This window comes from Anas platyrhynchos, chromosome 5 (genome assembly GCF_047663525.1).
Source record: "Anas platyrhynchos isolate ZD024472 breed Pekin duck chromosome 5, IASCAAS_PekinDuck_T2T, whole genome shotgun sequence".
Taxonomy (NCBI): Eukaryota; Metazoa; Chordata; class Aves; order Anseriformes; family Anatidae; genus Anas; species Anas platyrhynchos.
The window spans coordinates 33,220,031-33,244,478 of record NC_092591.1 but is presented as its reverse complement, the minus strand read 5'-3'; the positions used below and the strand labels follow the sequence as shown (position 1 = coordinate 33,244,478).

Below are 24,448 nucleotides of genomic sequence, written 5' to 3'. Positions count from 1 at the left end.
TTTATGGCAACTGGGAAAGTTGGTTTATTATGTGAGGGGACCCGATAGGCATGAACTTGCTGTTTGGAATGCAGAGAAAAGGAAACTGTGGACGAGCAAGGAAGCCACTCAATATGAAAGCACCTCCAGGGATGTCCGGCAGCATTTTGCACCTGTGGGCAGTTGTATCAGCCGCTGATCAGGTGAAGTGCTTTTCCCCAGACCTGTGGTAGAGCTGTCAGGAATTGGGGCTGTTTCCAGCTGAATCACACCCTGCTGCCCCTGTAGTGAAAGGGTAGGTTGGTGGAGAATTACATCTGTGCTTTAAATACTTAACTTTTCAAGGGAAGAAGAAACAGGAGCTGAAGGAACGTTCCCAGCACTGATGCGGTTGCTCACAAGCACTTGCTGCCTGCCACAGGAGGAACAAAGCATCTCTCCATATGAAATAGCAATGCTGGGTGCTTATTGCACATCTGCTATTAATTCCTGTCTGCAATGACTTTGCATCTGAAAATTTGAAAGGGGTGAAGATGTTTTTTTGTTTTGTTTTAGGTGGACATATTTTGATATCTAACCTCAATCTTGTACTAATATGGGAGTGTTTCCCTGCTAATTAAGTTAATTCCTCTAACACTTTAATTTTCCAGCTGGCAGATACTAGCAAACCAGAGAGGCTGAAAAGCCAGGGAAGCAATGAGCTTTCAGACCATCCTGGTGAGGACCAAAGCAATTAAGAGCCAGGAAGATTGCAGCTGGGAGTGAGAACAGGGGGATTTCTCCACAAAGCAGTGACTTAAAAATAAAAATAGCCAGTGGCTGCAGTACTACTTTCTCTCACAGGACATCTCCAGCTGTACACGTAAGCATCTCCAGAAAGGCATTGTGAGTTATTGCAAAGCTGTCTTATGGTCCCAAACAGATGATGTTGCTCAAAGCAGCAAGGGCACATAACAAGGGCACTGCTGGCAGCAGCAGAGGTGAGAGCAGGCTTCCTGCTGCCTACGTTCAGCTGAAGGCTGACTCTGCTCTTCTGCAGCTGCTCTGTTGAAGTGAGAGCCTCCGTGGAACAGGGAAAGCGTAGTTTTCTCTAGACTATTACCCCTCTGAAACATGCACCTGCCTTTAATTAGTGGTAAATTAAGTTGTTTCAGTTAGTTTTCACTCCCTCCCTCCTATCTTGAGATGGGCAGTACAGGTATATACTGTAATCTGTGTGCTGAAGCAGCTGGTCACAAGAGAAATCAGGCAAAAGGGCAGCTGCCCATTACCCCTGTATGCAGCAACTGTGCACAAAACAAGGAAAAAAATAAAAACACCTCTCCTCCACTGCAGTCAGCAGAGCCAGCTGGGGGTGGCAGATTCTTGTCATTGCACTATTACTTCTTGGAAACAGCAAGGGTAAGTTCAACTCAGGCAAAAGGCCCTTGTCCTGCCAAGGGAGCATTACATTTCTGTGCCTGCTCTGTACAGTCAGGAGGGCTGGCTTGTTTGTTGTCAGTACTAGTACTCCAGAGTCAACAAGAGCTGGAAGCTGAGAAAATGACTGAACCCACTTTTCTTAAAGGGAAAGATTCAAATGTACATCTTTTGGTAGGTCCAGCTGAGGGAAGCTGCTCAGAAATAAGACTTTAAAAAAAAAAAGGGGGGGGGCTACAGCAGTATTACCAGCAAAGTTTAAAAAACAGACAAAACAAAAAAGCCAAGCACATTAAAAATGAGGATCAATTTGAAATCACTAATTGAAAAAAAGTACAAAAAATTCATTTATTTTGTCAGTTTATTACTGGGCACAGCATCAGTTCATACATATAAGCCACAGTAATATAAACATTCCCTATTTTTATTAAAAAAAACATAGTATTTGGGAGGAGTCAAACATCCCAGAGGTCAGCTCTCAACAGCTCTCTTGCTAGTTGTAGTAGCAGCAGCAGTTTTCTTTCGAAATACGATGGATTTTAAAGCTGTTAGTATGTTTAAAGCTGAGAAGCCTGAGCTTGCAGCAGTACCTATGCTTCACGTGATAGAGCAGGCATTTCAGGAACTCCCAAACTTGCAAGTATGCTCGGTGACGGTCCTTTGCAGTCAAGTAAAAATGCACCAGACAGACTCAGCCCTAGGTGTGGAACTAGAACCCTCAAATGCTTCACCAGAAACCTGTGTTACCCTGAAGCAGAAGAGGCTTATCTAATACAGGGCTAGTTAAAGTGCTGCTGCATCCAGGCAGCTTTCCTCCAGACAGTACAGAGTTGCTACAACAGGACCATTTCTTATAAAGTTCGTAGCAGCACAAGGTCAGTGAAGCTTGGAGAACAGCTTCTGTCATTAAAGCAGGCATAGCTCCTCAGAAAACTGATCTAAAACTCAAAGGCACAATTGCAAGGTTGAATGTGGGCTACACACACAGTGGCACATAAGCAGGCAGTTCAGACATATCTCCTAAGGGGGGGATATGCAATATAAATAAACACAACACAACAGTTTAGAAAAATAAATGCATTAGTGTGATCCTTTACAACATAAGGAAGTAGGATTCACAAGAGCCTACAGAGGCCACTTAAGGCAAGGTTCACTTAATATTGCACTGGAGGTGGGGTTGGGGGGGGGGGGGGGAAGGGGGAAATTTGGCAGAACCTGCTTAAGTCACCACGACACAAACAGCTTTTTGCCTGAGGTAGAATTGCATATATACTGCTAAAACCCAGTCAAGTCCTGCTCAACTAGTCTTCAAAGTTAAAAAAAAAAAAGTGCAAAGTCAATGAGCCTCTTTCCCCTCTTAAGAAGATGAATGCTTCAGGTTTGACCCCCAAAAGCAAGTCGTACAGCAAAGTTCCAACCAAGACCCCTGCTTCCCACCTGGAAAGCCGTGATGACTGTCTTGGTGCTACAAGTAAGGAGTGTAACAGGTCCTAATCACAAGTCCTACAGCAAACACGTTTTACAGCCCCTCCACTTCCTCCCTCCCCACCCACTTGCTAGCTTTCCCTTCATTCACTCAGTCTAGTATATTTTTCAGAGTTAAGACTGTCCCTACTGTTTTTTCCTTATGTCCCTTTCACTGAAGCCCTGCAAGATGCTTTCGTTTCAGCTCTTGGTCTTCTGAGGGACACCTGAAGTTTCTTCTAGGGTGTCCTCTGTGTGGCACATGCAGGGGAGGATAGAAATGAGAGCCTCTTCGATGGAGAAGAGATGTTTATCCTCTGCTTGAGGACAGAAGTAGCGCATGAAGTCTGCCAGTCTCAGCAAGTACTCTATGTTGTGGCCAGCACAACCGCTTGAGGCCATGATTTGCGCTGCGATGTCTTCTTCAGACGCTGGGCCGAGGTAGGAGGGGTTCTGGGGGGTGGCAATGTAAACCAGAGCCTGGATGGGTTCCTCAGCATCCTTGTCCTGCGGGTGGAACTTGACCAGCTTGGTGTCGTAGCCCCCCAGGACGGCCTCTCGCATGTTCAGGTACTGCAGCGACGCAGCGATCTGCTCCCCGCACACCTCGTAGGCGACACCCCACGTGCACGCCTGCAACGAAGACAGAGCAGGGAGGTCAGTTTGGGGCGGTGATGGAAGGGGGGCACGTCCAGCAGCCCCCAGCCCGCCTCACCCGGGGATCCCCACGAACCGAGGGCACCAAGGGGAGTGATGCGGTGGCCGAGCCCACCCCGCAGCCCCCATCCAGCACCGTACTCACCCCGCCATCCTCCATCAGCGTCACCACCCGGCCGGGCTGCGGGACAGAGCAGAGGGAGAGCCGTCAGCAGCCGAGCCCGGCAGAGCCCCCCCGCCCCACAGCCGCCCCCCCGGGGCCGCCCCCTGGCTCACCGCCTTCTCGCTGCCGCGGTGGAAGGTGTCCCCCTGCCAGAAGCGCCGGCTGTAGCCGCGGATGAAGCCCACCTTGCGCGACGTGAACTCGAAGCCCGGCCTCCACACCAGCGAGCCGTACCCGAAGATCCACAGCGGCGGCTCCGGGGGGGAGGAGGAGGATGAAGGAGGAGGAGGAGGAGGAGGAGGAGAAGAGGGGGGCTCGGGCTGCCCCTGGGGCCGGCCGGGGCACTCCTGAGGGCGCTGCGGATCCCGCTTCATGGCGGCGCCGGGCGCTGCTGAGGCGGCACACGCCGCCGCCGGGCTTTAAAGGCCGGAGCCGGGCCCGCCTCGCCCCGCCCCGCCCCGCACGGCCCCGGTTGGCGGCCGGGGCCAGCCCGGCTCGGCTCGGCTCATCTCAGCCGGGCTGCCCCGCGGGTGATGCAAGGCGGGCGGGGTGTTTCGCCGCGCATGGGGCAAAGCGGGGCGCGGGTTGCGTCAGGCGGGGCGCGGCGGCGGCCGTTAGCTGCCTGTGAGGGGGGCACGGCTCCGCCATGGGGCCGGCGTTAAACGGGGGAAGCAGCAGCGCCTGGCATCAAGGGAGCTGAGGGTCAGGTGCACGGGTGGGCATCGGCGCCATAAAATCCACGTAAATTCAAGGAGATGGTGCAGGACCCGGCAAACCGAGTGCGTTTCCCCTGGTGCTGCAGCCAGGCTGGAGCGGGGGCTTGGGGTGGGTGCTGCGCGTTGTGGGGATGGGCCCAGGGCTACCTGCCCTGTTCGGGTCCCGGACACACGGCTGCAAACCGGCCTTGGGCAGGTCCTGGTGGCTCAGGAGGTGGGCACAGATCACAGAGTTGTTCGTTTTGGGGGTGGAGGCAATATACAAGTATTTCTCGCTGCTGTGTTTGTCCTTTGTAAATAGAGCGCATGGAACGATTAGATGCGGTCTGTTCTTTAGTTTCCTGTTGGATCCCCTCCAACCATTACCCACCTTCCCATTCCTTATCACAGGGTGGAACACACGGGCTGTGGTGGGTGCTCCCTGTGCCTTGCCACGTTCGCTGTGGGTGCCATCGACTGCGTGGCTGCCACGTCTGGCCCCCCATGCCGTATGTCGCACGCCCTTCTCCCCTGCCCTGCACGATGGGCTCTCTGACTTACCTTGGATGACCCCTCACAAGGTCAATGTTAACAGAGCCTAAAGCTCCTTAATTTTCCTTTCCCACTCTCTCCATTTGTGCTTTGCTCGGTCACCTTCCCTACCTTACTCAGGCTCACAGGTATGGGGGCGACTCTGAGTCCTCCCAGCCCTCCACGCCACACACCCACGCAGTTACACGCTTGTGTTTTTTCAATCAAATTAAACCAGTTTCATCTGTGCATTCAGTCAGTCCTCTGCATCCCATTGTACCAAGTGTATATTTTTCATATTTAGTTCTGGAAAATTTTTCTTGCTAACATCAAGGCAATTTGAGCAAAACACCAAGTACATAGTTAATAAAAGTATTGAAACAGTTGGCTGTAGCTGCATTACCTCTATCAGGCAAAAGCACAAACAGCGACAGACAAATCAGAGCCTAAAAGATAAGGTGAAGAAGCTCTTGCTAGGTTCTGTTCTTAGTGATACCAGTAAAAAAAAAAAATCTTGCCTCTTCAACTTTCCCAAGGATTTGAATTTTATCCATCTGAAAAATGAGCCAGAGTATACATCAGTCTTGCAAGTGAAGCAACAAATATCTGATCTGTTAGCACAGCTAAGGAAAATTGCATAAAGAAATAAAAAATACACTACTGGGAAGTGACTGCATGCTCGTTGACTAAGGGAGAAAAATAGCTCCTTTCCATTGCAGTGCATTCTTAATGGTATTTCTGAAAGACTCTGCTGCGTAGCCAGCCCAGATCTGCAGTCAAGAGCCAATGCCTAAAGCTAAAACCCTTAGGGACCTGATTCAGAACCCACGCCAGTTGAACGCTGCAGGTTTCTGCTCCCTTCAGTGCTGCTACACCCAGATCAATTAGGTGAGGTCAGAAACACCTTTTGAAGTCAAGTCCCTGATTTTCTTGTGTAAAGACTTTGGGATATTGCTCTATCATTAGGAGCACTGCCTGAGGAAAGACTATTTTTGAAATTGTGGCATATGCAGCAAGACTTTAAGAATTTTATTGGTTTCAAGCTTTCATCTTTGCTGGGGCTGAGAAGAAGAGGTATCTTGCAGATGGTGGAGATGTGGCTATGTGAGTAAAGCACATACATGTAGGAGCTAAGGAGAGCAGGTGGATGCTAAGGAGAAGATTTAGTTTCTGTTAGTGTTGGAGCTTGCATTTGTAAGGCACGGAGAACAGCCTGCCAAACTAAACCACAGGAATGCTCAAATAGGTATGAGGGAGGACGTGGCGCAGCAATGGAGTTAACTGTTAAGGAAGAAGATGTAGGTTCAGGAGAGAAACAAAAGGAGATGGGAAAAAAAGGAACAGACTTCAGTTTAAAAGTGACAAAGGGAAAAATGAATGGAAGATAATGGTTGTAGTCTGTTAATTATAAAAAAAAATATGTAAAATTCTCCCTGCCGTTAAGCAATTGTTATTATTTTGGCTTGGTAACCTTTAGGAAGGAGGAAAAGCCAGCCGTAGCTTTACTTGTTGTATCCTGAAACTGTTTTTCCTAGGTTGCAGGAAAAGGAAGGCCTAGTTTCTCTTCAGCAGTGTGTGCCGTGCTTCCCCAGAGCAATTCTCCATGTTAGTGCCAGGTGACTAACAGAGTGCCAGAGCTGCCTGTTTTTCAGGATAACAATGAATCACCACAGAGCCGGAGTAACCAACAACAGGGCTGGCATGACACATAGCAGTGGATTGAAACCATCATTAGCTTCATCTTGCATTTCGGGCTGTTATTTGATTCAATATGCTGAGAACATGCACTGGGTTTTCCCAAAAGTTGTTCTATTCAGAAAGTACTGACCGGGGACAGGAGGACTGCTGCTTTGTTTTCAAATACCACATCTTCCTCCATCAGCCTGGCACCGCTTTTCTCTCTCTCCAATGAGCAGACGAGATTCTAAAAAACAAGTATGTCTCTTTTCCCTGAGGCTTCAGTAAATATTACAGCTATTGCGGTTGGAGGTGAAGTTCAAACAATGCCACAAACATTTTCAAGTGATGTAAATCAATACCATTCCTCTGATACGCACATTGCCATATTGATGTGCATCACCATTATTTCTTTGTTGAATCCAATTCTTACAGCATTTACAGGCCTTCAGATATGAACATATCACATATCAATACCCAGATGTCCTTAGTTCAAACACATGCAAATACAGAAGTGGCATTGTCAGAGCTTCCAGACAGGAGCTTGGGGATCAGGAACGATGCATGGCAGAGTAGGCAGTGGTGTGTTTGGATGTTTGCTGCATCTGAAGGGAATGCACTTTCATTGCTAACCGCTTTTACTCTTGGGGGTAAATGCAGTCCTGAGCAAAAAGAACAAATGGCAAAGGATTTACCAGTACTTTAAAGAGAACAACCCTTAACTCTGAGAGATACAGTACTAAAGGGACACCAGGCTAAAAAATAGAAGTCTCTGTATACAGGACAATGAAGAATTTGTATACAAAGGACCTGTACAGGTGATAAACAAGGCAGTGAAGCAAATCTCCATGTTTAGATGGTTTGCATATCAACAGTAAGAAAAGTTTAGCAGTCTCGAGGATTCTTCTGATTGACAGAACTTCAGCTGCTGCTGCTGGTCCACTTCACCACTGCGGCTGATTCAGTTCTGACCATTATCAGTTGTAATGGTTGTTTTTGCAGTGTGCCCGATTCATATCCTAAAGATTACTGGTAGGAATGGGTTTTAAGTCATGACAGACTTGATTAGTATTTGAACTAGTTACATGTGGGGAAAAAAGAAAAAAGTAATCCATTGATCCAAAGAGCATTTTCATGTGCTATCAGTTCCCAGTGGCCTGGTGGTTTACTGAGAAGTCCTCTGAAGAAAACCCTGTATCGTCATTTTGGCTTTTTAGTCTTATAGACAGAAGTGATCTTCTGCAGTATGGTTTTTGCCAACTTGCCCTTTCATTCTCACTTTGAGTTTGTGCAAATGGGAATGGGACTGTTTTACATCATGGGGTTTATCCTGGTGACTGAGGGAGGAAGAGAAAGAAGGGAGCTGTTGTTCAAATTGAATCGGCACAGAAGTACGTGAGCATTAGATGGACATGAGTAGCATAGTCTGGATGTTGACAAGAACATCCTAACTTTTGGAGCAGCAAATTTTTTATATTGCACCCTTACTTCCACGTTTGAACCAGCAACAGCAAAGGAACCACTTTATCTGGGTTTAACTGCAACAGAGCTCATGCGATGTCTGTCAATTGTACCTATTACCTACTGTACCTTTCCATCCAATGCATTTGAAGAACATAAAGTTTCCATTTCAGGAGCATCGCATTAAATAGCCTGAGTATAGCTTCAGTCGGTTAGAACCCAGCTCTACTTTGAGCTTGTGGGTGGTTTTGACCCTGCTGGCAGGGGCTGGCCTCGGTGGCTCTGGTCATCCTGCCTCTGTCACATTCCTTATTGCTGACTGATTGCTGAGGTTCCCCAGTACTGGTCCATAAAGAATTTCTCCATAAGGAATCAGAACTTCAGTTTCAGACTGGATTTTATCTTGGTTAAAGGCAGACATAGTACACAGAGACTGAGGAGACAGTGTGGAGGATTGTTGCAGGAGCTTAGAGAATTTTTTAGATTAAAAACTCAGTAAGAAGCCTTCTAGTCAAATAAAAAAAATGGATCAAGAAAGAAGTGAGACTCCAAGCAGTGATATAAGCATCAAGATGGCTTAGATGCAAACCATTAACAAACAGGATGGTGATTGTTATGACTGTTAAAAAAATAAAAATCCATATCTGAAACAAAAGCACAGATTTAAGAGTTCCTGTGCTCGTGTCAAGAGAGGTGAAAGAACAGACGCAGCAAGAGTTCATAAGTAAGGAATGTAAATATATCAAAATGGGGCAGGCACCACATGACTGGAAAACAGAAAGTAGTGCCCATATTTGAGACATGAAAAATGAAATGCAACATAGAAAATGAAAGACAATGCATTTGAAGAACAGAAAGTTTCCGTCATCACAGGAAATAGCCCGAGTACAGCTTTGGTCAGTTGGAACCAAGTTCCAGAATTTCTGGAGATTTGTGGTGTCAGAAAAGCTTCATCAGTTTACAGTGATGAAGTTTTGACCTGACTTGCTTGCAGCTGTTCTTGCCCACGTCATCACAGGGTGTCCATAACAAACACTGTTTGCATTGTTTATTTGACGCCTAGATGTTATAGATTCCTTTCTGCTAAAGCCTAGACACTGCTAGCAAGAGGATAACCACGAATCCTCCAGCAGGCCCAAACTTAGCGTCAGGAAGTACTAACAGCAAAGCAAGAGCTGCAGAACATATGCAGACACTGAAGCACCATCTCACCTGCTTGAGAAACCCCAAACCAGATGGTGTTAGAGTATTGTCTGGAGTTTAGAAGGGAGGGGTGGGGAGCAGGCTGAAATTCATGTCCTACTTGTCAGCAAAGTGAGCTACAACAAGGTCTGCAACCAAACTTTAAGAAAGAACCAGAACCAGCTGGATTGCTTTCTGAAGATGGGGAGCAGCAGGTTCCCAAATGTAATAACAGCACAAGAAGCTTCATAGTGGCGAAGTTTGGAATAGGACCACGCAGCACAAACAGGAACCACGTCCTCCCTCTGCCAGCCAGCTGGGAGAGCCCAGTGTGCACTACTGCAGGGCGAGCAGCCAGCTCCCCAGCAGCACTGCTGCTCCTTGCTGTGGCCAAGGGCAGGGCTTTGCACCTGCAGCTGTTACTAATAGTCTTCATCTGAGAGAGAAAGGGGCCCCAGCTACTGCTCAACTCATCCAAATCCTTAACAAGGCAAAAAGGAGGCTAGTGGTGGTTATGTTTAGGTTCTTGGTTGCTCTAGGGCAGGAAGATATGTGTGTTGCCCTTCCACTCAAAGCAATTAATCAGCCACTCATCACGTGAGATCTGTGTGGAGAAAGAGAGGTAAGTAGCTATGTTGATAGGATGCTCCTCCTTCATTGGGTTCTTTCTCTATTACAGTTTTTGTTATGTGTAGGAATGTCTCACATTGCATTTCACTGTTTTGAACGTTTAAGTGTTGCTGTGAGCGAAGGAGCTACCAAATGTGATGCCTAATGCAGAGGAAAACAAAATGTTTCATGCTGTTATATAAGAAAATGTGATTTATATTTTCCTGAAATTGCTAAAAAGTCTGGTTGTTGTCATCTAAGGAATCACCCTGAGAGGTAGATCATATCAAGCAGATCCTTTTGCTAGTGACAAATATTGGCAGACTTTGCTTTAAACTTGGCTATGCTGGGAAAGGAAAAAAAAAAAAAAAAGTGTTTGTCAAGACTGTGTCTCTGCCTGAGGAGAACTTTGATTCCTGGAGAGAGTTCCTCTAGCAAGCAGCTGAAAATCTTTGTATTTATATTGTAGTACCTCTGGTACTAAGACTGTACCAGACTGTAGTATTGGTACTGAGGTACTGTAGTATCTCTGGTATTGAGAACTGCTTTGATACTTAAAAATAGCTGTAGATGTGGGCCAATGTGTTTGGTTTTCTTGTACTAATATGAGAGATTCTGGCTTAAGAGTAACTCTACTCCTTTTGTGATTTTTGAAATCATGTCCACTTAGGCTGGTTAGTTAGTTCTCGGCTGTCTCAAAATAAAAGCCTGCTTTCTTCTCCCTGTAGTTTGATAACCTAGGTATGCCATTTCCCTTGCTAAGCCTTGCCATGATTAGCTCAGCAGACCTGAAGATCTGTCCTTTACTAATTGCTCAAGATGAGGAACAGAACACACTAATGATCACCACCTTATAGCACGATGATATTTATTTAGAACAAAATGTTATGGAAAAAAACACTTAATAAGCCAAGAAATGACTTGCACACCTGCTAAGCGATGCCTGTCTGCCTTGTGGTGCCCTGGCAAATATGATAAGTAAGTTCTGCCAGCTCTTTAATTCAGAGAGAGCATCTGTGTGTCAGATCAGGCTGTCTCTGTGTGAGGCCCCAGAAGACAAAGCCGAGTGCCAGGACAGCAGGCAGGGAGGACTTGCATGTGCACAGGTTCTGCGGAAACACTCATTCAGCCGGGAACACAAAGGCATGAGTAACGTGTTGCCCAGCAGCCTGTCAGCACGCCCTTTCCATGCTATGGGCCAGAGGTCCCCTCTTGAGCATCTCTCCACAGTCACATATGCTCCTGCCTGGGTGCCGGTCAAGCTGCTCTGTGGAGCCTTATGCCTGCCACCTTCTTGTGTGTGGGGACAGCAAGAACTTGCAGGGCTGGGCAGCTGAGAGTACTCAACAGGACTCAGTGGCTGTTGGACTTTGTGTCTTGCTGGTAATGGGCACTGTGCTCCTATGCTTGACCATGTGCAAGATCAGAAGAGAAAAGCACCTGCCTGGCCAGAGCTGCTGTGTGTGGTGGCTGTGACCCCTCCACGGGTGGTCCTGGTGCCTTCCACACTTTGCAGCCTTTGAGTTTTTGTAGCAGCCTTTGAAAGCTTGGTGTTATCACTTCCATCATGGGGAACTGAATTTTTCTAGTGAAATGGAACAGCCTCTTTTTAAGAGAAGTAATGATTTTGGTGGTCTGTCACCAGACTGGCAGTGACTCTGGTTGTTTGGCTTGTAAAACAAAAACAGACGTACCTGTGTTTTACTGCTTTTTATTTATTTATTTATTTTCAAGTTTCCTTTCTATCCCATATGCAAAATCTGAGCCATGTGGCAGAACAGTTGTGCTGTCCTGCATGATGATGGAGACAAGGCTGGGTGGGGTGTGTTGTGTCAAGTCTCAGGCTGTGCTGGTAACAGGAGGCAGATAGGAAGGAAGAACCTCAGCGCCCAGGCTTTAGGCACCAGCTGCCTGGTCCAGGCTGCTGCTGTACTGGCCCTGAAGATCCCCGGGGTGAGTCAGAGCAGTAGCGTAAAGTGGGGTGAATTCCTTGTGGCTGCACTGTGCGAGGGGGTGTGATTTGGGGAACATGACTCCAGGCACGTACAAAGACCGGGAGCCGCTGGGCTGCTGCACCTTGCTGCCCGTGACTCATGCTGCTGTCTGTGGGAAGGGCAGCCTCCGACTGCGTGGATGCAGCAGCTGGGCTTACCGTGCTCATCAGCATTTCTGCCCTAGCTTTGTGTCATCAAGACCGCACCTGGAGGCACCAGGCAGAGGCAAGAAGTCACTGCCTAGAGGCTGCATCCTTTGCTTCTCTTCCCTGGGTGTGATGAGGCACAGGTGCATTTTGCACGAAATTCTGGCTGTGTTGCTGTGCTGTGGTTGAGTGCCTGAACAAGCTGGGCTCTTGGGGCACTGTGCAGCCAGTCCATGAATCACCTGCAGCTTCCCTGCTTCCAGTGCAAACATGAGGTGAAAAGGCTGCTGCCAGCCTTTAGATCAAATGCACAGTAAGAGGAGATTTTGCAAGATGCAGAGATGTTCCAGGTGTGCTTCCTCACCGCGTGTGGGCAGTGGTAACAGCACAGTGCTGTGGTCCTTGGTCTTAACTGAGAGGCAACAGGAAAGTGACTCACGTGGCATTGCATCCACTTCTGTGCAGGGGACACGGTGACTCGAGGGACGGGTGCAGGGCCACACAGTAGCTGTCAGATGGACTGCAAAACGATGCAGGCTGGCAGCGCCTGAGCTCTTGGCTGGTTAAGATCACTTGGGAAGGCATTTGAGCTACGCTTTAGAGTTCCTCAGCTGTCCATGACCTGTTGGCACCAGCAGAGAAAGCCCTGCTCCATCAAGAGCTGTCATCGAGAGCCTGTGTTATAATTTGCATGTCCTAAACTAGCACCCAGTGTTGGCAGAACAAGATGATTCCTGTTGCCCTGTTCTTGTGTCTGCTTGGGTAACTCCTCTGTGTGTGTAGCTGCAGCGGCACCTGAACTTGTTCCTGCACTCGCTGACCATGTCCTGATGTTTCTCTCTTGGCTGACTCTGACCTATCTGTATGCCCTATGAGATTGTTTTTCCCCTGTCTGCTCTGGTTCTGCTATTGATCCTGACCTGGCACCAACCTTCCCCAGCTCTGCTGTGACATCATTCCACTGTGGATTTTAACTCTTCTCCTGTTTCTAGCTTTGTTACATCTCAGCCCCTGCTACATGCTGAGGTTTTAGGAACTGACCTAAGAGCACAAGCTAAATAAGAACTGACCTAAGAGCAGAAGCTAAACTTAGCCATGCTGAATCCAATAACTCCATGTATCTATACCCAGGCCAAAGTTTTCCTTGTGACTCCAGCTCCCCCCGCCTCCCCCAGTATCACCTCTCAGCAGCTCTTTGATAGCTTGAGGTGCTGTGAAAACTTTCCAATGCCAAATATCCTGTCTAGTTGTTTATATTTGTGCATGGTGGCAGTGAAAAAGCCACCAGCTCAGAATGGAAGCGCAGTTGCTTTGGCTGGAGTAAAGGATAGTGTAAAGCTATAGTTATCTGGGACCGTTGTGGCCCTGAAAAATTATGAGACTTCTTGGGGAGAGGTGGAGAAGAGGGAGAAGTGAGGCTGATGTGGTTTACTTACTTTTTCACAAATAATCAACTTAAATTAATCCAACCTGCACTCCACCTGCATCCTTGTACCTCACCCATAGCACTCATCTGCCAGGGACACCCAGCTGGCTGTGACAGTGCAAAATAAAGTGTGGCATAGTTTGGGGGCAATCTGTATCGAGGTTTTACCAGGGCACCCTCCCTGCTACTGGCCAGCGTGAGCTCTGGCAGTGAGCTGTACAGTACGGGCTGTGGGGAGTCTTCCCCTAGAGCTGTGTATGCCCTGGTCGCACGAATGCTAGAGGCTGGTGACTGGTGTGTCAGTGGAATATCAAAGTCATAACCCAAGTGATTGGTACATGATGTAATGATTAAACTGGAATGCTGCACTCACGCAGAGGCCTCGTCACCAGCTGTTTACTAATGCTGGTGCTACACATAGCCCGAGGTTACATCAGGCTAGGGAGAGCACAGCCAGATTTTTGTGAGGTGGGAATAACTAGACTGGTGCCAGGACAACAGCTGACAGTCAGCTTTTTTTGATAGGTATTTTCTTCCTCTTATTTCATGGAAAAGCCCTGAAACGTTCCCACGATGGTGGCATCGGTATAAGATTTCACAACTCACTGCTAACATGTGTACTTTAGGCCTTCGAAGATGTGTGAAATCCACCCTGGTACAGGCTGCAGTATCGAGGAAAGACTCTCTGTCCTCTTGTGTGTGTGTATCGGGTAGAAACCAATCCTTTGACTCCACCTCACCTGTAAGAAAATAAATAAGCTCTAACCCCACAGTCCCCAGCCCATTATAACAAAATTGCTGTACAACCGTGCGCGTTCCAGCTTCTGATGAACGTGCACCTGCTCTCTGCAGGGCTGGGAGGTGCAGAGCCCCTTCTTTTGTGGGATACACACATATCATGCTGCACTATACTGGGAGCTTTCCCGTATATTTTAGTCTTGTCTCCAGTAGAACTCCCACTTCAGAAGATCTGTGCCAGCTAAAACAAGAGGGCTGTTGCCTTATCACCCTTTAAGAGGCTAATAACTCTTCAGGATAATATTTTTGTTTTTTTCCTTTTAACTCACCCTCTAATCTCACGGGATCCACTTCTATAGTGCTTGGCTGCAACCTGCTAAGTCCCCAGCAAGCTTGCAATGTGAGCTGGAGCCCATGGGCACTGTCTGGGGGAGAGGGGCTTAAAGCAGAAGTGGATGCGGGGGGAGAAGCCAGTTGTATCCTGCTCTCTGTGATGTTGGTTGGTCGAAGCTTATTCCTAAAGTCTGGTACTGGAGGCTAATGCCAACATCTGTAGCTTTATTCTAAATTCCACTGCTTCAAACAGCAAAGTACAGTCAGTCACAGTGCTGCCCAGTTGTCAGCTGACATCTCGGTGTGTAATGTTATGATCAGACCACGTTCTGTTTGCACAAGAAATAAGGATCTTTGCAAAGCAGGACTGGATCAAAATTAGCAGAGGATCCTGTGTGAAGACTGTTGAGTTAAAAATGTGTTTAAATACCTTGATGCTGGATTTAATCATGTGCTTAAGATTAAGCAGTTAGTAATTCCTTTAATTTGAGTGTGAGTTTGTGCATAACAGATGCCTTCAGAGTCAGAGGTATGAAGGATCCCTAGAAATCTGCCCGTGTCTTTTCTCTTCAATCCTGGAGAAGGCTGAGGGAATCAGGCTGTTGTCCAGGAACTGTTTAATAACTCATCTCTAGTTGAATTATTGGCCACCTGTTCCTCGCCTGTCCCCCACTTCATTACCTCCTGTGCTGAAATCGGAGCCTATGCTATGAGATCTCCTCGTACTGATGCTGTGGGATTCTCTGCTAGATCCAGCTGGTGGGGAAGCTTCCCACACATGGTCTGCTTCTTTCACTGCCCCTCCAGACCTGCTGGCAGAACTGTGTAGTACACATTTTAGCTTAAATGAGCAGGGCACACAAACTGCTATGCAACAGGTTAAGCTAACATCTGCTGGCACAGCAGCTTGAGTGCATATCCACTTCCCAGTATTCTTCTTTCCCTTTAGCTCTCATTAAACGGGCTTTCCAAGTTTGCATTGCCATATTATGCAAAGCAGCACAGCAGAGCCCTTGGATTTCTTAGCTGCTGGATTTCCATGGGTGAGCAGACAGCTTTTGCTTGTGAATGAGTAAATTGTGGATGGATAACTGCATAGGCAAGTTAAGTGCAAGGATTGAGATTTCACTGTGATGTGATGGATTGGCCTGCAATGGGGATGGATGTAGCTGAGGAGGGCTCTTTTCACCTAATGCAAAGCCTAATGGCTGCATTTCTTGCAGTTAAGCAAGTATATAAGTATAAATAAGAGAAAATCTAAGCCAAGAACTGTTTCTCTTCCTCCCTTCAAGTCAGGGTGACTTGCTGTATGCTGAATTTACATTTAATTCTGCCATGCATCTTCTTTCAAACATCAGCAGGTGTGAGCTCTTCTAATTCTTGCATGATGATGAATTCTGCACCAAAGGAGAGTCAAAAACAGGCTCTATAGCAACCTCCGTGAAACCTCCAGCCTGAGAAATAATCCCCATCAAGCTTCAGCCACTTTCCTGTATCAGAATTTGCCTGTTTTCTTTGAGCTATTTTTGGCAGTTCTTTAGAATGCGTGTGGCAGAGGGTGATTATGAGAACAATTAAAATGAGTTAAAAGGTGCTGTGCTGGCGATTATGGAAGAAAGGTGTCACGGTGTGGGTGTGTAATAGCTAGCATGCTTTGCATATTGCTCATGCTGGAATGCATGGTGAGGTGAGAGAACCCAGTCCCTGAGTAGAGAGGTCACTGTGGCATGTCATGGTATTGGTGAGATAAGTAGCAAAGGTTGCATCAGGTTGCTGAGCACTAGCAGTAAAGAACATGTAAAGAGCCCTAAAGCGGGAGAAATCCATGGGGGAAGGCCAGCTGGGGGCTACACGTGCCTTTTCCCAGAAGAAATTGGATGAAAATGGTTACAAGCTGAATCCTCCAGCTTTTCCGTGATGTCTGCTGGACACGTGGTGCGCTGGACTTAAAACCAAATCACTTCATACTGTGTGACCAGGTTAGTCAAGAAACAGCCGTAAATGGGGAAACCGAGAAACAATGGAAAGACAGAAAACAGCATTCAGCTCTCAGTATGACCCTTTAAATTAAAAAATAATAAAAAAAAAAAGTCTGGCATAGATTTCTTAAGTGAGGGAACTGGGGAACAACACCATTTGAGAGCATTATTAGTTGTTTGTGAATTTTTATGGATAAATCTCTCTCCTGGTATGTTACCTCTGTATGAGAGAAACGCTTAGATGCTGTTAATTGTCAAATGTTGTATCTATGGATTCTCTAACAGCTCTGGGCAGGCAGATTGTTCCTCCTCCCAAGCAGTTTATTTATTAGCAGTTCTTTTCCACTCTGCTCATTCTCATTCACTTCTGAGGGCCTTAAGCAGAACTATTGCCCTCTCAGCAAGCTCTAATCTGTGTGTGGAGAGATGATGTGAAAGAGGTATGCTGATAACCAGGACACTTGAAATGATCTTGAGATGATTTTATGCCTTCAACAGACCACAAATACCATGGAACCATAGCCTTGACCTTGCTGTATCCACTGCCTCTAACCTGTGCACGCTTCCTGCCTGAGCAGGCTCGGGCATTGCATCAGTATCCTCTGGTAATGTGCAGAGGATACTCTTTTTATACTGGCTAATTGAGCCTAACTCATTGAGGCAGATGAGTAAGGACTAACTATCCCTCTCAGAGGTGGGTGAGTAAGTATTAGCCCACTTTACACCTGGGAAGAGCAGCGGAGGGAAAGTGGCTTGCCCAAGGCTAAGTGGGAGCTGGTGTGAGCGATATCAGAGCACCCTGCTTGTCTGCACCCAGGCCATGTGCACGAGGGGCTGGAGCCTCCTGCAGTACCTGCCTTCCCCTGCCATGGTAGAAGGGACTGGGAGGCCACCAGCTGCTCAGGTGCATTCATGCTGCTGCTTGGACCTCTCCTTATAATGGTGCTGTTGGGAGAAGGAAGAAACATGAGAGTTACGTGTCAGGTCCCACTAAATCACCCTTTTCTCATGCTCTATGCGCTAAAGTAAAGGTTCAAATGAACCTTTCAAGAGATACCACTCTTCCTATTTTCAAGATGACAGTGTATTTTGTCTAGATCTGGCCCAGTAGACATACCACAGGTGTCTAATCATGGGGAGACTGAAGAAATTGTAAAGTTCTTTATGGAACAAGGGAGATAAATTAAGTATTGAGATATCCATCCTGGATTAGATTTCATATTGCTCGCTGGGTGTGAGGTACCATGGTGGGTGATGTATCGAGAGAGGCATGGGGGCGCAGGCTCAGACACCAGCCGTGCTGCCAAGCAGAGTAGCAGCACTAGTGACACGGTGGCAACAGGCACATGTTGGCCTGCTGAGCGCTGGCAGGAGGACAGCCCGGGTAGTCCGATGGCAAGAGGGATGCTGGCCTCGTTTCAATAGCTCGGTCTGGCTGCATCAGTGCCCTGGTTGGTATTTCCTTCCTTCTTCTCTAGAGAAAAGACAAGATAATTTGAAGCTCAAAGCCAAGACTTTGCCCTCTGGAGGGGTTCCAGGGCTGCAGATGGACTGGGCTCTTTGCAGTGCTGCTGGAAAGCAATTGCATTTGTAGTTCAGGGGAATGGGAAAGGAGGAGGGAGAGTCACTGATCTGACAGCAGGGATAAGAAGGTAGCTCATTAGCACATCATCCTTTCTGCACCCTTCTGTGTGGGAGCAGATCTCCATATGATGACATTCAGAGTCTGGCAGGAATATCATCCTGAGCTAGCAGGAATTTCTCCACAAGAAAGTGCGAGGGGGTAAGTCTGAAGAGATGGAAAGTGAGCTCCTCAGTGGTCCGAAGAGCAGGTTCATCCCTCATAGTTCTTCTCAGACTTCACCATCAGCTGCTGGCCTGGAATGTGGAGAGGAAGCATGGAGCTAATGAGGTATTTGTTGATAAAAAGTGAAATAAAATGCCCACAGGATGTATAGCACTGTGGTGAGGCTCCTTAAGGAAAAGGGATCAGCTCTGGCAGCCTGTTTTTAGAACAGCCAAAAGGAGGCTTTTCAGCGTTGCCTTCAGCTTGTGTCAGTTACAGAAACATGGGTGCATCCTGCAATGTGACAGTGACAGAAAGGTGGAGGGCAGAGCAGGGAGAAGTGTTTGTCTTCAATGGTAAGGTAGCCCCCACTGAGAGAGGGTCTCAAAGCACTGTAGAAGCACCTGCTGTAATCTGTAGTGGCAACAAAACCTAATGGAGGAGAGAGAAGGTAAATTCTGCACAGAGGGCAGCTGTAGAGCCTGAACAGAAGGAGCAGGGAGAAGAGAGGGAATAGACACTTCACCCGAGTTCCTGTGATCCTGATTCACACCCATGTAACTCTGCTGGAGTCAGTGCAAGTACACTAGTATGAAGCTGGCTTTGTATCTTGGTTAGCAAAATATAAAGGACGACATCCCCCATTCTTCTGGGAAATGGCTGACCTCTGCAGATCTGGGGTGGGGAGTACCTTATCCTGTGGTGTCCTGTGTGGTTGCACAGTGGTGCCTTGAATGCCTTTGCCTTTCTGGAGAATGACCTGGCACCTGTCCTTGCAGGCAGCACTCTGTAACGCCTCAGTGCATTCCCCATTGCGGTACAGACTTATTATTTACTGAGTCACTTGTGACCTTGCTGTTGTAGTTCCACAGCTAAGCAAAGCTCTTTTTTTTTTTTTTTTTTTAAGGCACTTTGGGCAGCTATCTTCAATCCATGACCTTGCAATGATGCACCTATATACTCAAACTATTAGTAAGCTATCCTTGTGGCCACAAAACTTGCTCACACTAACAGCGCGTGCCTGTGGCCATGCAGCACAGGGCATTTGACTTTGTTAGCCCCTTTGCTCCATTCCCCATTAGTCGGATTGCACCATGGCAGAGGACTACATTTTCAGTTCCAAGAGACCCCACAGCTCTGCTCAGTTAAGGTGCCTCTCATGAGAGGCAATCATCTCTGCCACCTACCCTAAGCCTTCACAGCCTCAGTGCTATAGCCACAGGCTGTGACCGCTCTGTAGGCTTCTACCAGCTCTACAGGGTAGGTCAGAGATGCTGTTTTTCTGGTGCTTGAGGGGCTGCATGACTCTGTGTGCATGTGTGAGGCTTATGGATCTGCTGCAAATACTTTCTGTTCTTTCCCACTGCTCTCCTTGCCCTCCAGCACAGATGAAGCTACTTGGCTATCCAGAGATAAAATCTGCATGTGGTAACTGGTGCATGATGAAGAGCTCCTTCAGCACTGGAGCTCTCACCCACTCCCACATGCTGCCAGTTTGGATTTGCATGGTATGATCTGTTCCTTTCCAGCCTGTTCTCAGCAACATGCCCCACAGTAGCATGCGGTGGGACAGTCCACAATAACGTTAATAATCAGAACATACCCTGCTACCATTGCCCGCTCAGATTTCCAACAACAATGCATAAATGGGGTAGCCATAAAGCTTTATATTGCTCTGGGATCACTGATAGCAACACAGACTTATTTCCAGATGTTTTAGTAAGAAAACAGCTAATTAAAAGCATGCATGTACCACGTTAATTTAGTGTCAGCTTGGGAAATCAGCTTTTTTTTTTTTTTTTTTTTTTTTTTTTTTCCATTATTGTTACTATTGTGGTAGAACAGTTACAGCCACTCTGTCTTCATTCTGGAGTTCAGGATGTCCAGGGTCTTTCCTGTGTGGTGTGTTGTGGCTCAGAAGCACCTGAGGATTGTGAAAGCCACAGCAAAGGACAGTTCCTTCCTCAAATATTTTACAGTCTATTTAGACAAGACAGGCAAAAGGTGAAGGCACAGAGTAGGTTGTTGTTGTTGTTGTGTTTTTTTTCTTTTTGCCTACTGTAGGTGAGATGTGAGGAAATAAAGTGCCAGCCAGATGCAGTGCACTGGCACTCTGCTAAGCTTCATCTCCTCAAGCTTGCAGCAGCACCTTGACCACTGAGCTGTTCTGAGCAATCCCATGTGCAGGCCGAGCTTTGGCAGCGACAGGCTCACTGGCTTTCTGTGGATGGATAACCAAGCAGCAGTCAGATACTTTTGTACCATGCAGAAGTGAAGTCGCAGGAGCAGAAGCAATATCCCTTGGTCTCCCACTTGCTTTGCCATCCTATAGCATTTCTTCCCCAACAGCATCTCTCTAATTTTCCCAGGCTAAATCCTCTACTGACACATCCCCTGTTCAGTAGGTAGCTCACCCTTCACCTTGGCCTTTCAAACCACCACCTTGGCTTAGCAGTATGTAGCCTGCCTTCTTTAATGCATTTTTTGTAAACAGCGCCTTAAAGCTAACAATTATTGGCAGCAAACACCACATGATCATATACTTATTAGGCACTTAGGTGAAAGGCCCTTATAAAGAAATCATTGCAAACCACAAGAACTGAAAATGCAGCGACACTGGTGGAACGTCCAGCTGGCCTGTGAAGTGAGTCATGGGGCTGGACACAAAACCTGTCCTACTCAGGGACCTTCAGATAGCACTTTCCTGCCAGGTGCTTCGGAGCCCTCTGCAAACACAGGATTCAGACTTTCTCATGCTCTTCTGCGGCATGTTGCTTGCTATGGAGCCACCTGAATAGGTCTCTTCATCCTTTCCCTACATTAGGGTTGTCTGACCTAAGGAAGGTGGCAAGATCTGCCCCACATGTAGTGGGGCTGGCTCCTGACCTACCTGGCTGGTCATTTCATAGTGGCGGATGAAATTGCATTTGTACTGGCTGGCCTGGGCATGTGCCTCTGGCGTATATATCTGCAATAGCTATTCAGTGTTCGTATTTTACAGGTGGTGAGACGGCACTGTAAGCTGGTAATGTGCACGGGCTGGTGCAGGCACTGTGCTGCATAAATGATTGTCTGATCGAGCCGCGGTGGGTTGCTGCTGCTGCTGCAGCGAGCTGTGGCTGCAGGAGAGCCCTCGGGGCCTCCCTCCCTCTCCGTCCCCGCTCCCTCCGTCCCCGGTCCCGTCCCGCCGCGCTGCCGGGGCGCCCCCTGCCGCCCCCTGCCCTGCCCGGCACCGCGGCCCAGCCACCGGCACCGGGGGCTCAGGGCTGCAAACGGGGGTCCCGGAGGGTGGTGGCCGCCATGCAGCCGCCCCCCAACCCCATCGCCCTCGAGCACAGGCTCCAGAGGGGCGAGCGTGTGAGCGCTGTGGTGGCTGCACGCGGGGCAGCCTCAATGGAGGCGTTGTGGCCACTGCCAGCCATGTCGTGGCCACTGCCAGCCATGTCGTGGCTATCACCAGCCATGTCGTGGCTGTCCCCATCACAGCCTGGCTTCCCCGGCCATGCTGCTATGAGTGGGAATTGTGCCTGCGGCAGTGGGGAGGTTAACGGGGATGGCGGGGCTCTGCCAAGGCCGGTGTTTATTGTGGTGTTTCTGCTTGGGAAGAAACCGGAGGGGCTCGGGGGGGGTGGGAAGCTGGTTGGGGCTTGGGAAAAACAGTTGGCACGGTTGTAATCGGTCAGGAAGCAGGACATGATGTCATGAGGTAACAAACAGGAAGCGATGATGGAAGCACAATGCGGGTGCTTTGGGCCCAAACTCAAGGAAAGCGCTCCTCCGCCGCGGGTGCCGGAGGAGGGAGCGATTCTGCCCCCGCGCACTCGAGCGCGGCTGTTTTGCTTTCCCAGATACTGTTTACACTGAGCTGCTATTTAAACAATAAGATGGGAACGGTAAATGATAATTTGCACTTCCGCAGCTGCTTTTCCCAAGGAATCTGAAAGATATGAATGAATCCTCACAACATCCTCCCGAGGCGCGTTGGCATTATTAACTCCATCTTGTATGTCAGGAGAGGGGGGCTGACTGGGGTTGAAAGGGAGATTTCTGAAGGACATGTCGGGGATGAGTGTGGATGAAAATTCAGGCGCAAGGACGCATCCCACACAACCCAGTCCATCGCAGTGTCAGTTAATGGTACCGGCCCTTCCAAGAGTCGCCCTCCAGAAAGCAATTTGTTCTCCCTTATTTTATCCTCTAGAGAGGAACGCTTGAAGCATCTGCCTTTCTGCATGAACCCTAGAGAAACCCTGAACTTAAACTAGAAGCTTCACGTTTGGGTGGCTGCCATGAGGTGAAGCAAATCCTGCTCCAAATGAATCCGCATCAGCTGAAGATGCCAGGCTGTGGAACAATTGCATATGAAAAGATGTATATCTGATGTAAGGACTCCTTACCCATGTTAACTGTCTCAGTGTAAAAGAAGCTTATTGTAATTAAAAGTACAAGGGAATTTCTACCTCTTTCTGGTATGTAAGTGAACTCCATCTCCAGAAACTGTGTCCTGCAGTGTAATTGCATATAACGTTTCGGAGAGTTTTAAAACCTCCTCTAAAGCAACTTGTGCCAAAAATTAAATACCGTTACATTACATACAGTGAAAATCACTGAGGGATTTTATCACTAGGGAGCAGGTCTGGAGGAAGAAAAGAGCTGCTGTGATATGAGGAGATGTGGGATTAGGAGAAGCTATTGATGGAGAGCTAGCACCAGGACCTGGCATCTGAATTGAAGGAGGTGTTTTAGAGCAGACCTATTTCTTTTGTAGTTATCAGGCTTTTATTCCTTTTTATTTTTTTTCCGCTCCAAATACATTTTGTTCAGATTCTCTTGTGTTTCTTCACTGACAGTTTTCCAGAGAACAAATGAGCACAAACAAAAATGCTTTGGCAATGCTTTGGTGTTTTTTTGCCAAGCTGAAAATGTAAGGCAAATATTAAACGGTGTCAATAGAAGATTAATTTCAAAAGCATGATGATTCATTTTCTGTACCAATAGTTTTGACCTTAGCAACCCTATTCACAAACCATTCTGGGAGCCACGTGTGCAGGTACAGGGATCGTCAGAGCTCCTGCATGACGCCAGGAATGGTCAGGTCCTGTTCTGGCTGGTGTGGGCCTCTCCAGCTATAAACCTAACTCTCAACAGATCTGTTTGGATGTTAAATACGAGTTGGTTTAATTTAATTTATGAAAACAAGAATGGTGCCTCTGTGACCTAGACAGTTAGTTAAAAATGTAATCAACAAAACCGTTGTAAAGCCAGCAATAGCTCAACAAATAAGTCATAAAACACAGTTAAAAGATGCCATCACCAACAGCCTCTCCTCAAACTGCGTATTTTCCTCATTTATCTGTGTATTTGCAAAACATGGCTGTGAACAAGGTGCTGTTTTGCAACTTGGGACTGTCCTGGGAATGATGCGGGCCTCGTGCAGAGCAGCCTGCAGAGTAGGCTGGCTGCAGGGATAGAGACAGTCTGAGCACTGTCCCCATTTCAGTCAGCAGGAGGAAAGACACGATGCTCATTGAGGAAATTTAGAAGAATTTTGCCCTTCTGTGGTGGTTCTGCACTACCCGGCTACATGTGTGAGAGGCAAGTCCATCACTAAATTTGTATTCTATAGCATATGGAAGAGAGAAAGTCAGCGTGGGATCACCTGTGCTACGCAGGTCACATAGCATTTAGGGGTATGTTATCTCCAGATGTGGACCACTCTACCTGCCTCAGCTCTCAGGTCTCCCCTCTTGTACGTATGTGTTAAGTCACAAGCCCTGAGTCACCCAGGTGGAGAGGAGGACGATGGTCTGGGAGCAGAACTCATTTTCCAGCCAACTCCCTGCCCTGCACTTTTAAACTTTACCGTGACTTCTTCCTGCCCAGGGGTGCACTCCAGCGGCTTGGAGAGCTGCACAAAGGGTGTCACGACACAGTCCCCTGGAGACCAGCATGGTAGAAAGCACAGAAGACCTAGAGGTGTCTCCCAAGAGCTGAACAGCAAATCAGAGGAGAAGGATGAGCTATCCATGGAGAAGCAAGTGCCTCCAGGTGCTGGTTATGCTTTGCCATCAGGATTTTAAAGGGAAGGAGAAAAAGTACATGCTGGTCCCTGGAACCAGATGTTGTGCATGGAACAATTGATCTAACACCTGAAATTATTGCTCTATGCACAGCCATTTGCATGTGAATCAGAAGGAGTTTTGTCCCAA

The 24,448-nt window shown here is 47.7% G+C and overlaps 1 protein-coding gene and 1 long non-coding RNA gene across 2 annotated transcripts; one reads left to right on the top strand and one right to left on the bottom strand.

Moving 5' to 3' along the window:
- Positions 1 to 1,741: 1,741 nt before the first annotated feature.
- Positions 1,742 to 4,071, bottom strand: CHAC1 (ChaC glutathione specific gamma-glutamylcyclotransferase 1). Its single transcript, XM_027459565.3, has 3 exons — positions 3,796 to 4,071; positions 3,665 to 3,700; positions 1,742 to 3,495 (listed from the first exon to the last, which is right to left on the bottom strand). Exons 1-3 carry the CDS (start codon positions 4,054 to 4,056, stop codon positions 3,064 to 3,066), a joined length of 729 nt encoding a protein of 242 aa, XP_027315366.3. The 5' UTR covers positions 4,057 to 4,071; the 3' UTR covers positions 1,742 to 3,063.
- A 5,318-nt stretch (positions 4,072 to 9,389) lies between these two features.
- Positions 9,390 to 23,200, top strand: LOC110354369 (uncharacterized). Its single transcript, XR_011809671.1, has 2 exons — positions 9,390 to 9,850; positions 22,441 to 23,200. It is a non-coding gene; the product is annotated as an uncharacterized lncRNA (long non-coding RNA).
- The last annotated feature ends 1,248 nt before the right edge of the window (positions 23,201 to 24,448 follow it).